The sequence below is a fragment of the Microtus ochrogaster genome, linkage group LG8, assembly GCF_000317375.1.
Source record: "Microtus ochrogaster isolate Prairie Vole_2 linkage group LG8, MicOch1.0, whole genome shotgun sequence".
NCBI classification, from domain to species: Eukaryota; Metazoa; Chordata; class Mammalia; order Rodentia; family Cricetidae; genus Microtus; species Microtus ochrogaster.
Window position 1 is genome coordinate 14,642,533 of NC_022033.1, and position 15,758 is coordinate 14,658,290.

General features: G+C 52.9%; 2 protein-coding genes across 4 annotated transcripts in view; one reads left to right on the forward strand and one right to left on the reverse strand.

Annotated features, from left to right (window-relative positions):
- The window catches only part of Rims4 (regulating synaptic membrane exocytosis 4), a 57,978-nt gene extending 48,620 nt beyond the window's left edge, over positions 1-9,358 (forward strand). For all 3 annotated transcript variants that reach the window (XM_005362947.2, XM_013352205.2, XM_026787149.1), the window contains exons 3-6: positions 2,479-2,591; positions 2,823-2,924; positions 3,322-3,461; positions 5,099-9,358. In XM_005362947.2, the coding sequence (XP_005363004.1) occupies positions 2,479-2,591; positions 2,823-2,924; positions 3,322-3,461; positions 5,099-5,317 (574 nt within the window). In that variant the 3' untranslated portion in view covers positions 5,318-9,358. The remainder of the gene's footprint in view (positions 1-2,478; positions 2,592-2,822; positions 2,925-3,321; positions 3,462-5,098) is intronic.
- Positions 9,359-9,443: 85 nt separating this feature from the next.
- Positions 9,444-15,540, reverse strand: Kcnk15 (potassium two pore domain channel subfamily K member 15). Its single transcript, XM_005362949.2, has 2 exons — positions 15,201-15,540; positions 9,444-10,910 (listed from the first exon to the last, which is right to left on the reverse strand). Exons 1-2 carry the CDS (start codon positions 15,538-15,540, stop codon positions 10,222-10,224), a joined length of 1,029 nt encoding a protein of 342 aa, XP_005363006.1. The 3' UTR covers positions 9,444-10,221.
- Between the last annotated feature and the right edge of the window lie 218 nt (positions 15,541-15,758).

Genomic DNA, 15,758 nt, shown 5'->3' on the forward strand with positions numbered 1-15,758 from the left:
CAAATGTATGTGTACCGTGTATGTGTCTGGTGCCCACAGATGTCAGAAGAGGGCATCAGATTCCCATGAACTAGAGTTATAGACAGTTGTGAGCTGCAGTGTGGTTGCTGGGAATAGAATCTGAGTCCTTGCAGGAGCTACCAGCCCTCTTAACCTCTGAGCTATCTCTCCAGCCCACTGATAGTATTTCTTGTTCCATGCCTCTGAGGACAGAAATCACTGTCTGCCTTGTTCCCCGGTGGGGTCTATGTTCAGAACGGTGCCAGGGATGTGCTAAGAGCATATGGTGAATGAATGAATCACGTGACACCGGCTGAAGTGCCTGTCTCTTTGCAGGGTTATCGGTACTGGTAGTGTTAGTGGTGTCGGCTGTTATCACTGTGCCGTTGGGACCGCGGAAGAAGGATGTGTGGTCCTTAGGCATCATCCATCATTGCAGTGTCTTCCGGCATGTGACCGCTGTCACCTGCTCCCTTGTCATCATTTGGTCTCAGCCACGTTCCTTCCCCAGCCCATCAGCCTCCAGGGAGCTTTTTCTCCAGTATACACACAACTTTTCTATCTGGGATGTGGAGGAACACTGGGGCCTCAGAGACTCTCAGGGTTACTTGAGAAGACATGCAGGCTGCCATTTCTATAGGACATGGTGCCCTTTCTTGGCTCCACCTTCTCAGAATGGTGGTGTGAGACTGCGGCTTTCAGATCCCCACAGGCTGTCTGCGGTTTTCTGTGGTCCTTCAGCATCACCAGCTCACCTGGGGACCACAGGTCTCAGCTCACTCCGACCTTGCCAGACTCCCTCTGCTGTCTAGGCTGGGGCCTTTGTATGGCTTTTTGTTTGTTTTCTGGGTGGGACTATCCCATTTTTGTTCCTGACTTTCTATGTCCGTTTCTTAGATTTGCAATTCATGAAGCTGAGCCTCAGCCTGTGCACCCTCCTGGGCTACCCCTCTCCTAAAGCACCCCTCTGACACCCTGCTGCTGCTGCTGCTGCATGGGGAACCCAAAGGGTAGAAGGAAATCATGGGAAGGGATGTGGAGTCCTGTGTCTGCTGTGGCTCTGCCCATTACTACACAGGAAGGGGACAAGTGGGCTGAGCAGCTTACCTGGCATGGTAGAGAGTAGACCCGAGCAGCCCTGACCTGGGAGCTAGCAAAGCCTGCAGGCTTTGTAAGGCCTAGGCTAGTCACTGGTCTAACCCCCTGGGGCACTCCTTTTAACTACTGGAGTTGTTGGGTGACCTGGCTCAGCTCAGGCATCTGACCCTGGATCCATCAGCTCTGATCAAGAATTAGGGTTATCCTTTTTGGCTGGGAAAATGTGTTTCTCATCTGAATGATGGTGGGAAAGATTGATGGGTGGTTTTTTTGTTTGTTTGTGAAAATGTGGGCCTCCTATGGTGATGGTGAGGACAAGGTGACAAAATGGTCTTGTTCCTGTAGGTGGAGATCAGTCAGAGTCCCTCGCTTCTCCCTCAGTACCGCCAGAGACACTGGAGAGGGGAGGGGAGGGGAGGGGAGGGAAGCGAGCTAAAACTGGCTTAACTGAAGTAATAATAGTAACTGTTACTGACTTATGTATTCAGAAGGAGGTAACTGCAGCAGGCAAAGCTTGATCTAGAAGCCCACACAATACCTCCAGTCTGATAATGGCTGCATCCCTGGGCTTCCATACCAAAGGCTCCAGTTACATGTCTGATGTAATAGGGGGCTTCACGCTCCCACAGTTCCCAAAATCTTCCATGTCGGATTTTCACTGACTGAACTGAGCCATATGTCTGTCCTGGAGCCTGGCCCTGGCCAAGGAGAAAGGGAGTGCCCCGAGAGCTGGTCCTCCCTGCCGCAATCGCATGCCTTCCATGGAGAAATGCAGTCTCTGAAGGAAACTGGAGGCTCTATTACCAAAGAAGGAAAAGTGGGTATCAGGAAGCCAAACAGCAGCAGCGGTACTTATCCGGCCCAAGGCTGATGTGCAGGGCGGTGATCGTCTGGCCTTGTCTTGAGTGAGCCTCTCATTGAGCTGCTGATTCTGGTCTAGCAGCTGCAGAGACATCACATGTGATGTAGTTCTAACCAGCTTCAGATGTAGCTGATGCTGCTGATCTTTGGACCACTCTGGGAATATCAAGGCATTATTAAGCCTTTTATGCCAGCACCTGTCAAAACCACCTCCCATGATCCCTCCAGCCACCCTGGTCAGTTAAATCAGCATTTGTGGTACAGGTCAGTGGTGGGTATGGAGGAAGATCACCATGGTGGCTGGGCAGTGGTGGCATATACCGTTAATCCCAGGACTCTGGAGACAGATGCAGGGAGATGTCTGAGTCTGAGGCTAGCCTGGTCTACAGAATGAGTTCCAGGTTTGCCAGGGCTACATAGAGAGATCCTGCCTCAAAGCAAAACAAAATGATCACCATGAGAGGAGGAATATTTTGGATCTGCACATCAGTCCTAACGCACATCTTTTTCCTCTGCCAGTCTTAACTATGGAGGTGTTTGCCTGGCTTCAGATGCCCAGTTCAGTGACTTCCTCGGAAGCATGGGACCAGCACAGTTTGTGGGCCGCCAGACCCTGGCTACCACACCCATGGGTGAGTGTTTGAAGCCCTGTGCCCCTCCCTCCTAGCCCTTGCCTGATGGCGTCATGCTCTGAGCACCTGATTTGGAGCCTGGGCCACATAGTCCAGCCCTCCACGGTGCCTAACTCTGAAGTGTACACACTGTCGTGATGGGACTTAGTCTGCAGTTTGGGTTGGGAGTGGGTGTAGACAGCAAGACCCTGCTGGAGCTTCTGAGCCACTTTCTAGTGTCATCTCTTGCAGGGGATGTGGAGATTGGCTTGCAAGAGCGGAATGGCCAGCTGGAGGTGGACATCATCCAGGCTCGGGGACTGACTGCCAAGCCAGGCTCCAAGACATTGCCAGGTGTGAAAACGTCTGAGAGAGATATGGTGTGGTCCACCGGACTGAACTTCTGGGAGGGAGAGACATCTTTCTTCATTATCATTATTCCCTGATACCTAGTATATACTAACATACCTAGTATACTTGGCACCCAGAAGGGCTCAGAAAGCATTTATGGAGAGGTTGGGAAATGAATATGTGAGGTTAGCATGGTGGGCAGTTGTGGACTGAGGAAAGGGGAGGCAATGAAGACCTAGAAGGAAAGCAGGGCCTCCCAGACATGACCTCACCCATTTGTCCTGTGGCCCTTCCCATACTCCTGGGGGTTCTCCGGTTCCCAGAAGTGGGTGGTGACCCCTCTATTACCCATGATTTAAGGGAGCAGCCTAGAACCCTGCCTTCTGCCCTCTGTCCCCAGCTGCCTATATCAAGGCCTATCTGCTGGAGAATGGTGTCTGCATTGCCAAGAAGAAGACCAAAGTGGCCCGCAAGTCACTGGACCCACTGTATAACCAGGTGCTGCTGTTTCCTGAAAGTCCCCAGGGCAAAGTCCTGCAGGTAAGGGGGTGGTGTGTGTGTGTGTGTGTGTGTGTGTGTGTGTGTGGTGTTAACTGGGGACAGGGTCTCTCAAGGGCCTTACCCAGGGGAATTGAAACACAACTTCCTGTGTCACTTGTACCCACAACTTCCTGTGTCACTATGAATTTGGTCCCTCATGAATCTTGACTGTTTCATCTCTGGAATACATGGGAGAAGAAATGAACTAACTCCCAAAAGTTGTCCTCTGACCTCCTTATGGATGACATTTCATGAACATTGCATACATGCGTGCACACATTTATGCACATGCACGCAAAGCTAATATCAAAGATGTATGTATATGATGTGTATGTATAGGCTGGAGAGTTGTCTCCATAGTTGAGAGTGATTACTGGCCCCTGTAGGCAGCAGTACACACACGTGTGCACACGCACACACCCATGCATCTGCACACATACCACACATAAAATTAAAACCAATTTTCTAAAAAGATTAGAAAACAAAACCCAAGCAGACAATAAGTCTCAGTTCTGTCTGACTAAGGACTATCCTTTGAGCCTGTTCTCAACCTTCCTAATGCTGCAACCCTCAAATACAGTTCCTCGTGTTGTGGTGACCCCAATGATAACATTATTTTGTTGCTACTTCATAACTGTAATTTTGCTACTGTTATGAATCATAGTGTAAATAGCTGATATGCGGGAAATCTGATATGAGACCCTTGTGAAAAGGTCGTTCAACTTGCAAGGGGGTCATGACACACAGGTTGAGAACCACTGCTCTAGGGTTTGTTGAGCTGGACTGTGCTAACTCACCGTTGTTGAGGGACAGGACGGCAGATGAGGGACCTGCAGCCACAGACCCAGATCCACAGGCCAGCTCCAAGAGGTGCTGACCAAGAGACCAGGAAGGTGCTGCAGAGAAAGATTGGACCAAGAAAGGAAGCTAGCAGTGTCTGCGGTGTCCACACTTTGTGAGCGTGCTTTATGAGGGGGTCTGAGGCTCCCTGTGGGGAAAGCAGGGGATGGAATCGTGTTGCAGATGCAGGGCCATCCTTCAAGGCCTGATTTGCTCGAATTAGGGTCATGTGGAGGATGGAGCAGATAGTGTGAGCAAGAGGAAGGAAGCCAAGGTATAGATGGAGTAACAGGGACACTAGAGCCAGAAAAACGTGGTCAGATGAGTGGCTTTTATTATTTTTATTTCTTTGGACCTGGGGGTGCACTTGGCACGTGCATGTGGAGGTCAAATGATAACTTGCGGAAGTCCATTCTCCTCTCTGACTCTGTGGGCTGTGTGGACTCTGGCAGCGTTGGACTTAGGTCATCAAACTTGGCCGCAACATGACTTTTAAAGAGGTAGACTACAGGGCTTAGGTGCATTGGCCTGAGGGACCCCAGGTTCTGGCTCAGAGCCTATGAATGACTGTGACAGGCATTATTTTTTAATTTTTATTGTATGGGTGTTTTGCCTGCATATGTGTCTGTGTAGCGCTTGTGGTCCTGGTGCCTGTGTGGTGCTGGGAATCAAACCCAGGGCCGTGTGCATGCTGGGCAAGCGCTCAGCCAGCTGAGCAAACTGCCGAGCTCTCAATTGCAAGAGGGAATCAGCTGCTGTTTTTTTTTTTTGTTGTTGTTGTTGTTTTTGTCCTACAGGTGATTGTGTGGGGCAACTATGGGCGGATGGAGCGGAAGCAGTTCATGGGCGTGGCTCGAGTGCTGCTGGAGGAGCTGGACTTGACCACCCTGGCCGTGGGCTGGTACAAGCTCTTCCCCACCTCCTCCATGGTGGACCCAGCCACAGGTCCTCTGCTCCGGCAGGCATCCCAGCTGTCCCTTGAGAGCACCGTGGGGCCCTGTGGCGAGCGATCTTAATGCCAGGGTTGGGGAGGGGCTCCCCGAGATGGCCTGGAGACCACCCAGCCCTGACCTGGGACCCCAGGCCCAGGGGCACATTGGACATTGGAGGATGGGGTTCTTCCCCACGGTGGGGAAGCAGAATGGGGAGACCTGCCCCCCTTGGGCCCCTCCTCGCTCCTTCACCTCCTACCCCTGAGACCTTCCCTCTCCCAGTGGGTTGGCTACACTTTTGACTTGGCCGGTTTTGACCTGGTGTTTGCGGCTATAGTCAGAGAAAGACTGAGGTGGTGGAGCAAGCGACTCTCCTGCCCCACCCCACCCAACCTGTCACCCCCTTTGCCTCCTTGGAAGCTCGCTGCCCAGAGCCAAGTCCAGATCCAAGCCGGCCCTCTCCATGGTGCCAATTACCAGCAAGTGTCTTTCCTGCGGCACCGGGTTCAGGCAGCTACTCTTGCCCCAGCGCTGACGGGGCAGTTTGCAAGGATCCGGAGCCAGCTCCCGGGGGCCCAGAGCTCCCCACTTGAAGGGGAGTGTGGGTCTCCCTCTGCCTGCCCGTGGAAGGAGCTTTGCCGCAGCCTGTCTGAGTCCATCCATCCATCCCCTCCTGCCTGCCCCTCTGCTGTAAGCTCTAAGAATTGGGGGCCAGCAGAGATTAAAGGAAAGGAGGAGGTGCCCGAGGCCTGGCACGGATCCCCAGGGGTCCTTGCTCCATGGGATTGCAACAAGCTGGTCTGGAGCTCTTGGTGGACTGGAAGGAGCATTGTCATCTGTGATACGGTGGAGGACTGTGGGGACCCGAGTTTCCGGAACCTTGCACACAGGGTTCTTTTGTGTGTAGGGGTAGTGGGAGCCGAGCTTTGAAGAAAGCTGGGATTAAGCCTAGTGGTACCAAGGTAAGGGTTTCCCAAACAGGAGAACCCCTCCTTGTTGGATGAAATCAAAGGCCATCTTGCTATCCCTCTGCCTCTGGTCTAGGGTCTTGGGGAGGCGTTAGAGCCCCTCCTATTTTAGCCTTTTTAAATAAACCATCCTGTACGAAGGGCAGAAGCCACTGCCCCAGCCTCATCGCCATGGCTCAAGGAGGCACAAGAAGAGAGATGCAGAGCTATGAGTGTAAGTAGAGGCTCCGATGAGGCCTGGGTAGCTGCCTTTCCTGTAGCCCTCCCTGGGGCCTGCAGGAGCCCTTTTGCATGCGAGGGAGGACACAGTCTGGCCCCTATAGAAGCACATTTCTATCACTGTCCCGGGAGCCGCCCAGCAGCCTGCCAACTCCTCTTCACCTAGACCCTGCTGTGTAGGGTGTAGTCCAGGTTAGCTGGGTAGTTAGTGTTCACGCCTGAGCCCTATTCTTAGCTCAGATGTCGTCTTTTCTTCAAGCCCCAGGCTGGGATTAAAGGGGGGCCCCCAGTACATTCCAGAAGATTGCGACCTCCTTCTCTAGCCTGGGCTGGAGGGGTTGCCTAGCTCCCCAAAGGCCAGCCCTTCCACCTTCTCCTCCCCGTCTTCCTCTCTCTTCCCTTATAGGGTAGTAGCCCTGATTGTTCATTGTATTCAGCATTCTGGGGAAATACCCTCAGCATTGATCTTTGGATTCACTCCTGAGGATCGCTGGGCCTTGTAGAGGGGCCTGGACTCCACGAGAGGGTGTCATTTTCCACTGAGGATGCCAGGGCTCTGTTGAACCCCCTGTTGTTCCTGGTTCTTATACCAGGGAACTCCTTCTACTTGGAAATTCTCCCCATTCCCAGGCTGGCTTAGCTCTGAGTGCCCTTTAGGGTTCTGGTCCAGTTCTGTCACCTCCACGTGGAGTTGTAGACACTGCACAAGGAAGGGCTGTGCACAGGCCCCCTCTTCTCTGGTTGGTCTTCAGAGTGTCCTTGAGTCTGTGAAGAGAGGGGCAGGCCCTCAGCACAAGGGAGAAGGGCTCTGGGGGGGCTCACACCTGAGGCCCACAGTTAGCCATCACCCCACCTTTATTTTTTAACCAGTGTGATATCTCTGCAGTTAGGTTATTACTCACTGTCTGGAATATTTTGAGCTAGGAGAGCGGCTTCTCTACCCAGACCCAGCCGTCTTTGCTGTGGTTGTTCAGGGTGGAACAGAACCTGGCTGTCAACCAGAGGAGGGGCTCAGCTCTTATTTGTCAGAGAGAGAGAGAGAGAGAGAGAGAGAGAGAGAGAGAGAGAGAGAGAGAGAGAGAACACGCAGGAGCACTGGCTCCAAAGCAATAACACCACCCTGGGGTGGTCAGTGTGGCCCCTCAGTGATTTTCTTGTTTGTTCTGTGAAATCTCACTCACCTCCTGGAGGGGTGTAGTGGGGGCTGGAGCCCCATTTCTTTGTATCATTGTAAGCGTGTGCCCCACTTTCAAGGGGCTGTGACCACTGGGTGTGGGAACCATATCTGTCCTCACCAAGGACTTGTGGAAGGGGAGTGGTTTTCATCGTTAGCTCTGGGGATTATCGAGCTCAGCTTGTCCTTACTGCTGTCTGATCCTCTGTCAACTCAAACTCTGCCATCTGGAGAGGAGTAAGAGGGCGGAGTTGGGGGCCTTTCTGGTGCTGGGTCTCTAGGGGTGTTTCTGTTTTCTTGGACAGAGGCAGTATTTAGGACTGCCATGGAAAGGGCCATCTCCATTTTCCTTTCCCAGAATGCCTCTGCATTCGGAAAGGCAGGGCCTGTGAATCTTTAGTCCATTTGCATTTTGCAGGGAAAAAAAAAGGATACCAAAGCCCTGCTGGAGGAGAGCCATCCTGGGGTCATTAGTATTCCCAGTGACACTTCTACCTACATCTCCTCTTCACGTCTCCTGCAGAGCTGGAGCCAGGGCAGGATAAAGTGGGGGGTCTCATCCTTTCTATCCCTTTTCTTTGGAGCCTCCTAGTGGCTCCAGATTATGGCGTGACTAGCTGTAGCCAATCTGAGAGGTCAGGAAACCCAGGCCCCAGCAGGAAGTCATTTGGTTAAGGCCCCTTAGCCTTATGCCTGGGAGGACAGAGCTGGGAGCCACAGCCAGGAGACCAGCGCTCAGGGGCAGGTCTGCTGCCATCCCCATTGCCAGCTTCTAAGCACAGGTGGCTCTGCCTTGCTTGATTCTCTCCTCTAGGCTAGTGCCTTTTCTGGGCTTGAATTGGGAGAAGAGGAGGTGCCAGGGTGGCCATTTGTTCTGGGTCATAACCTCTCCAGGTCCAGCTGGGAGGTGGAAAACACAAGCTCCCTCCTGGGTTTGTACAGTGGGGGCTCCAGGAAGTCCCCTCTCACCTCCAGAAGGGATAACACCACCTCCCATAGCACTTCCCAGTGTGTCCCCCCAGTGTTTTTACTCTGACCCTCAAAGGGCAAGTGAAAGGTGGCTCATGTTGTCAGAAGCACTTGCCACCGAAGTGCCGGCTTTGACAGTGGTTGAGAGCCAGCTCCTTCTCCGGCGGCCCACAGCACAGGCGTGCAAGCACACAGCTGAAGTAGTTAACTTTTTACAAGCAGTTCACCAGTGGGTTACTTAAGGCAGGAGACTCTGGAGCACTTTGAGGTTCAGAAGCAGCACCGCGCCCCCACGCTCTCCCAAAGCAGAGCTGTTGCACCAGGCAAGGTCACCTGTATTTATTTATTGAGCAACAGCGCTACACCAGACCCAGAGCCTTGGACCCCCTTTCTGTCCTTTGCGTTGGCTCTCTTGGCCCCCCAAGAGGGCCTGTGTCTGTGGAACAGGACCTTGGTGGAGGAAGAGTCCCCACAAGCTTACCTGGCAAGCCCGAGGGTTCTTCATCTCAGTAAGAGAGCCTGTGTGGGCTGGGTGGAGGCTGGAAGCAGACATAGGTGTTATCTCTGAGCCCTTTGTATCTCCTTCAAGGTGGCAGGAAGGTGGGACCCCAGAGTCCTTGGACTGGGAGCCTCCATCCATCTACCCACCTTTCCCTGTGTCCTCTTGGGGAGCAGGAATAGCCTGGTCCTTCAGGGAGGGAGGGTTTTGGGGGTCTCTGAGTTGGAGAGGGTCACATTGCATTGTGTTCATGACCACATAGCTCATGCTGGAAATGAAAGTTTTTGGCTTTTCTACACTGGTTTTGCTCTTTTTTTTTCCGCATCAAGACGATTCCATCTGGAAAGATAAGGGACACGTGTTGGAAGGGGTGAGCACTCTAGGGTGTCAAGGTGTCTCGCCATGGGCTGATTAACATCCTCTGTGAGCAGAAACTCAAGTCAGGAAGCTCTCCCCCAGGTACCCTGTGAAACAGGGTGTGCAAATGGGCTCTGTCTTACTGGTGGAGAAGCTGGGGTTCAGGAAAGCGATGTGAATCACAATGACATGTTGCTGGTGATTGGTGGGACCCCGAATGAAATGCATCCTACACCACTGAGCTGCCTACAGGTAGTGAGAGGGGGAGACTATCCCCTTCATCCAGAAGGGGCTACGCAGGAACAGGGCTTCTGCTTGACAGTGGGGCAACCATTTACAGTTGGGATAACTCCACCCTTCATGCAGAGCAAAGGGAATGCCATCTACGTGGTGCACAAATTGCCCACTGTGAGCCATAAACTGCCTTCAATCTGTCTCTGTCTCATACTTTTAGCATGAGCACCCAGTCCCTCTAGTCAAATTCTAGTGCTTAAAATCGTGCCTTTCCTCTTCAGGGCAGAAGCTAGCCGCTTGTCATCCTTTGAAGGGGTGACCTGGTGTCACTCCTCCTAGGGGCTGAAGGCCACATTTTCCTACAAGTTTAGACCAAACAGTTTACACCTCCAGGGTGACTGTAGAGTCGGCTTCTGCTTTTAGTGCAACATTCATGTATTTCTAGAAGGGATGATTCGCAGTTGCTAACGGGAGCCTCAACCCCCTCCAAGCCAGAGGAAGGGTGGGTTTGCTAACAGGCGCGGCTAGACATTGATTGGTCAGCCCTCGCCCGGGTAGGGTAGGACTTTCAGATGGACTTCCTCCGAGCTCGGCGTCTGTCTGTACTATTGTGGCAGTGGTACAGAGCTTCTGGACTCAAGGGAGGCGAGAAGGCCGGGTTGTCGCATGCCCAAGTATCCAGCTGATGGATGCCCTGAGAGATACAGGTGGAGGCCGCAGTGCGGGCGCGTCTCTTGAGCGCCCCCCTGCGGAATGCGCTGGCGCAGCGGACTGAGCGCTCAGGAGTGTCGGCGCTGGCAAGAAAGCGCAGGACCACCAGGTTGAGGAAGGCACCGATGACCGTGAGCCCCAGAAGGATGTAGAGGAAACTGAAGGCCACGTAGGGCGGCTTCCTCTGTAGCGCCTCGTCTCTCTGTAGCGCCACGAAGTCGCCAAAGCCGATGGTGGTGAGAGTGATGAAGCAGTAGTAGTAGGCATGGAAGAAGGTCCAGCCCTCGAAGTGCGCAAAGGCAGCGGCGCCGAGGGCCAGGGTGGTAGCGCACAGCAGAAGCCCGGCTACCACCATGTTCTCTGCGGAAACGTGCGGCCGCTGCAGACCCAGGCAGCGCTTGGCCTCCAGCAGCAGAAACCTCACCAGCGCATTTAGACGCTCGCCCAGGCTCTGGAAGGTGACCAGCGTCAGGGGGATGCCCAGGAGTGCATAGAACATACAGAAGACCTTACCGGAGTCCGTGCCTGGGGCAGCATGGCCATACCCTGTGTGGGGAGAGGGATGGGGTACTGAGAGCACAGCCTGCCTCCAGGCACCCCCACCCCAGGCCAGCCTGCCCCTAGCAGCCCCAAGCCCCACTTAGATCGTCACCACACTCTGAACCCCTGTGTGGCTGTTCACATCCCAGTGTCTCAATTTCTGCCGCTCCCCCCGCCAAAGATGGATAATCTACCTGTGGTCCTTCAGAACCACAGAATTCTGTTGGGGCATCTTCTGTCCCCAGCAGTAGCGAGGGATCTGAAATGTATTTTGCCCGGTGCAGTGGAGGAAGCTCAGCCCCAAAGCATGGACCCAGTTGATAGGATGCTCTGGAAATAGTAGTTGGAGGACAGACCAGCGCTGTGGCTGGCTGCCCTGGGGGTTGGAGGACTACACAAGGGGCTTTGGAAGGGTTCTGTGACTTGGTCTACACGTATTTGATAAGTGCTCTGACAACCTGAGGTGTACGGGAAAATGGAATTTTAGCAAATTATGCCTTGGTCTAAAGGGACGGGAGACAGGACTTCTGTGGTTTTCTAGTGCCTCCAGGGTGAAGTCCCAGTTCTCATAAGGAGCCCCCAGTTCCCCACACACACTTCCATCCTTATCCCTCTACTCGCTCATCCTCATCCACTCCTTCCTCCCCAGTCTCATCCCTCTTTGCTCATCTCCCCACTCCCCAGCCTCACCCCTCCTCCCCACCTTCCAGCCTCACCCCTCCTCCCCACCTTCCAGCCTCACCCCTCCTCCCCACTCTCCAGCCTCACCCCTTCTTTCAAATTCCCAGTCTATGCTCATCCCCTTGGCACCCACACTCTCCAGGCACACACTGCTGTTTCCCTAGGAGAATGTTGCTTCTCCACCTCTTTCAGATTTCCCTTCCTCTTGGACTGCCTTCTGTTCCCTTCCCAGCACCCCATCCCTTCAAATTCCTCATCTTCTTCTGCCATCCTGTCGGCCTTCACTAAACACCAACTGGTTCTGGGAGTCTTTTGTTCAAGTATTATTCACTGGCTCCCTCATGGATCTAAACATGTGTGGGCTTCCTTGAGCCATGGGTCACTGTGCCATTGTTGTGGAGTGTGTGGATATGTCTCTTTCTGGGGAGAACAACAATAACGTACATGGGCCCATAGCCAGGGAGAAGCGAGGGAGTACCTCTCCCAAAAACAACATCCCTCCTCCGGCAATATCTCTGCCCAAAGGTAAAGCATACAGACCCCTAGACCTGTGCAGCTCCACATGGTTAGACCTCCAGTGCACACAGATGTGCAAAATGGTATGCACACATGGGCTGCCATTGTGGTCGTAGCAAAAGTCAGAACCCATCCGTCAGTAGAGGCCTGGCTAGCTCTGTCTCAGTATTATCCGAACGGTAGAACAGTTCACCAGACCACAATGGCCACGTCACCTTGCAGCACCTAAGGAAGCTCTTGGTATTCTCTACTAGGGGACGAGAATGGAGTTAGCTGTGTGGTGTTGGCATCCAGAGGCAGAGGTGAGGATGCTACCAACATCTTACAGGGCCCAGGGCAGGCCCCCAAAACAGAATTAACCTGAGCAAGATGTCAGTACTTCTAAGGCTGAGAAGACCTGCTATTCAGTCTGGGGAAAAAAGTGTCATGGCTCTTTAGGGTTGATATAAAAAGGCATTAAGATGTCCTAAATTAGGGTCTAGGATATGGCTCAGTTGATAGACTGCTTGACTAGCATATCTGGTGTCCCATGTTCAATTCCCACTACCTCATACAAGACAAGCATGGTGGCACACACCTGTAAATCTCCAGCACTTGGGAGGCGGAGGCACGAAGACCAAAAGTTCTGTCATTCACAGCTACATAGTGATTTTGAAGCCAGTCTGGGCACAATGAGGCCCGGTCTCAAAAAAAAAGGTGTACGAAATGAAAAGAGTGGGAATATGCAGAAGAATATATATAATATATTAGACAGACAGCGTGTGGTACTTGAAGGAAAATATACACAGAGCATATGCAGAGCTATGCAGAGCATGTAGCTGGACATGTGTGAGAGACTGGTCAGATGTTTGGGACCCAGGGAGATGGATAAATGGGTTAAAAGATAGGATAGAGTCTCAGAAAGCCAAAAATAGCATGTTTCATCTTTCACATGGAATCTAGAGTTGTTGTTGTTTTTTTAAAAAAATACATGAAAGCTAAAAGAGAGACCACTTAGAAAGAGGACCAGAAGAGGACAAGAGAAAGTAGCGGGGTAGATATGATCAGCATGCCCGGTACACATGTATGATAACGCCACGGTGAAACCCATTGTTCTGCAAAATTAATATACACTAAGAAAAAAGACCAAATGGCTTCCGGGGAAGGGAGGGCAGGAACAAGTTTGCTTTTCATCCTGTACCCCTTGGTACCCTGTGAAATGTGCAGTGTGAACATGTATAATATTCTAAGTCTCAATGTAGCATAGCATTTAAAGCTCCTATGGTTGATCGCCCTTCCACTGCATGTTCCCGTGGTACCCAAGGGAGACATACACTCTGTCCATCGCTACTGTGAATCCTCGAGGTCAGGAACCATGGTAACCACATCTGTGCACTCTGAGTCACCCGTGCTCTGTACAGACACACAGACAATAGATTCAAAGAAATTTAACTGACTCCAAGCAAATGGGAGGAGAGGGAGGCCAGAGGGGGACAGGGCCCTCCCAGGACCAGCAGGCCAGGAAACACTGCTCTCATCTTCTTGAGATCTGCCAGGTTTGAGCATCGGGAAATGAGTAATAACAACAACAACACATACCAGGTACTCTCCGTTCTCTCATTAGGCCCAGGTTAACCCTGTTTTATGATAAAGGAAGCATGCTGCGGAGGAGGGAGCTGTGCAAAGGTCCCAGTGCCTGAGCTGTTAGCCCCAGGTCTTCCATGCCTCTGCTAAAGCAGAACCAGAGTTTCTGGACTCCAAGAGCCTGGCTTCCTGCAAACCCCCCCCCCCCCCGCTTAAAAAAAAAGCAGGTAGTGGTGCCCCCAAGTGGTCAGAAAGCCAAAACATTTCCCATTTCTACGCCATGGTTTTGGTAGTGGTGATCCCCCGCCCCCAATCCCTGGTTTCTTTCCCAAACTTGGTTTCAGATTAGCATTAGCACCGGAAGAGGCCAAATCTGGCTGGTAGACCTTCAGCGAAAACGGGAAGGGACCGGGGTTTCAGAAGAGACACAACCTCTGTAGGCACGGTCTTGAGAATGGGGTTTGTAGACAAGAGATGGCAGAAGCATTGCTGGGAGCTGGGTTTACAGCTGGCAACTGATAAATTATTCCTAACGAATAGTGCCCACATAGCCTATGGCACCGTGCTGGGCGGCTCACACATCTGACCTCACTTTAAACCTGGTATTCACCCAGCGAGGTAGAACATTTGCTTTTGCCTTTGACAAAAACAGGTGTCTCTGAGGGGGCACGGTAGCTTGCCTGAGAAGGCAGGAGGCTGGAGGTGCCCAGAACTCAGCTTTTAGGGTTGCAGGTGTGCTTTTAAACCCTTGGCTCCTGTGCAAGCACATTCTCCCAGATGTTGGTTTCCGATTTGCTCCTCTGAGGCCACCGGGACATCTGGCAACTACAGTTGGAGCCTGGTACCTAGTGGCCAGCTAACACAGGTCTGAAGGCAGGCTCCCCAGGCTTAGCCCCCAGGTCCTGAACAACTGCAGTTATGGTCACAGCTGGAATTCAGATGGTATACATAGGGGTTCCTCTGGATGCCCCAATGTGAGGCAAAGCTTTGGTAATCAAATGATGGGACTCCTATTAGGCTCTGGGTAGGCCACTAACCCACACAGCAGTCCTAAGACGAATGACAGCTCTGTTATATGGGGCCAACAGAATAATCGTTATTATGATTAAAAGACAATCTTATTTCCACTGTGCTTTCTGTGGATCAGGCTCTATGCTAAAACGATCTGCACACACACATAATAATCTCCACTACAGCTGGCGTTCCTCTCTTCCCTCTGCAAAACATATTAGGACTCCTAGTTTTCTAAGAACACAGTGGCTCAGAGAAGTCAAGAAACTTATCTAAGGTTACACAGCTGACAGAGTGGGACAAAGAAGCCCCACTTCTGTTCCCCAAGCCCCTGGGGTTTGTTCTAAGCACCCCTGTGACAGCCTCGTGGCAAACCATTACTGACTACCCCCTTTCGCCCAGTGAGGCAAATGAGCCTCGGAGAGCTAACTAACATGCTCCTTCCAAAGGCAGGGACCAGGGTGGAACCGCACCCGAGGAGAGATCGGGACTGATCGGGACAGAGGGGAGGCTCCGAGGGCTCACCGATAGTGGTGATGACCGTGATGGCGAAGTAGAAGGAACCTGCGAAACGCCACTGGCGGCCGGCGCGGTGCGGCTCTGCCTGCAGCGCCAAGCGCTCCAGCTCGCGGTAGTCGTCGGCGGAGAAGCCGTACTTTCTGCGGAACTCGCTGCGCTTCCGGGCCAGCAGCCGCTGCCGGTTGCGCTCGGCCTCTGACTCCAGCGCATCGAAGACCGCGGCGCCCACCAGCAAGTAGGACAGAATGCACAGGACGAGCGCGGCCGTGCGCGCGCTCTGCTTCCTCATCGCGTCTCGCCTCCTCTGAGTCCCGGTTTCTGTGCGCCCCGACGGTGCCAGCTCCATCCCTCTGCGCCTGGCATACAGCAGAGGGCCGGCTCTGAGCTCTTCCGCCGCTTCCCCGCCCTTGCTCACGCAGGTCCCCGCGGGGACATCTGGTGCAGAGGCTCGGCTCAGGTGTGCAGAGGGCCCGCCTCCATCCCGAGCCCGCCCTAAGACTTGGGGCTAGTCACCCTTTTCTTCTTCCCGTCTATCATCTAGGAAATGTTTCCTAAGCGCCCTCT

Bases quoted from the DNA above. Each gene is read 5' to 3' on its own strand.
- Kcnk15 (XM_005362949.2), bottom strand. From the start codon at position 15,540: ATGGAGCTGGCACCGTCGGGGCGCACAGAAACCGGGACTCAGAGGAGG. The intron at 10,911-15,200 runs GTGAGCCCTCGG...CTCCCCACACAG, and splicing joins CACGGTCATCACCACTATCG to GGTATGGCCATGCTGCCCCA.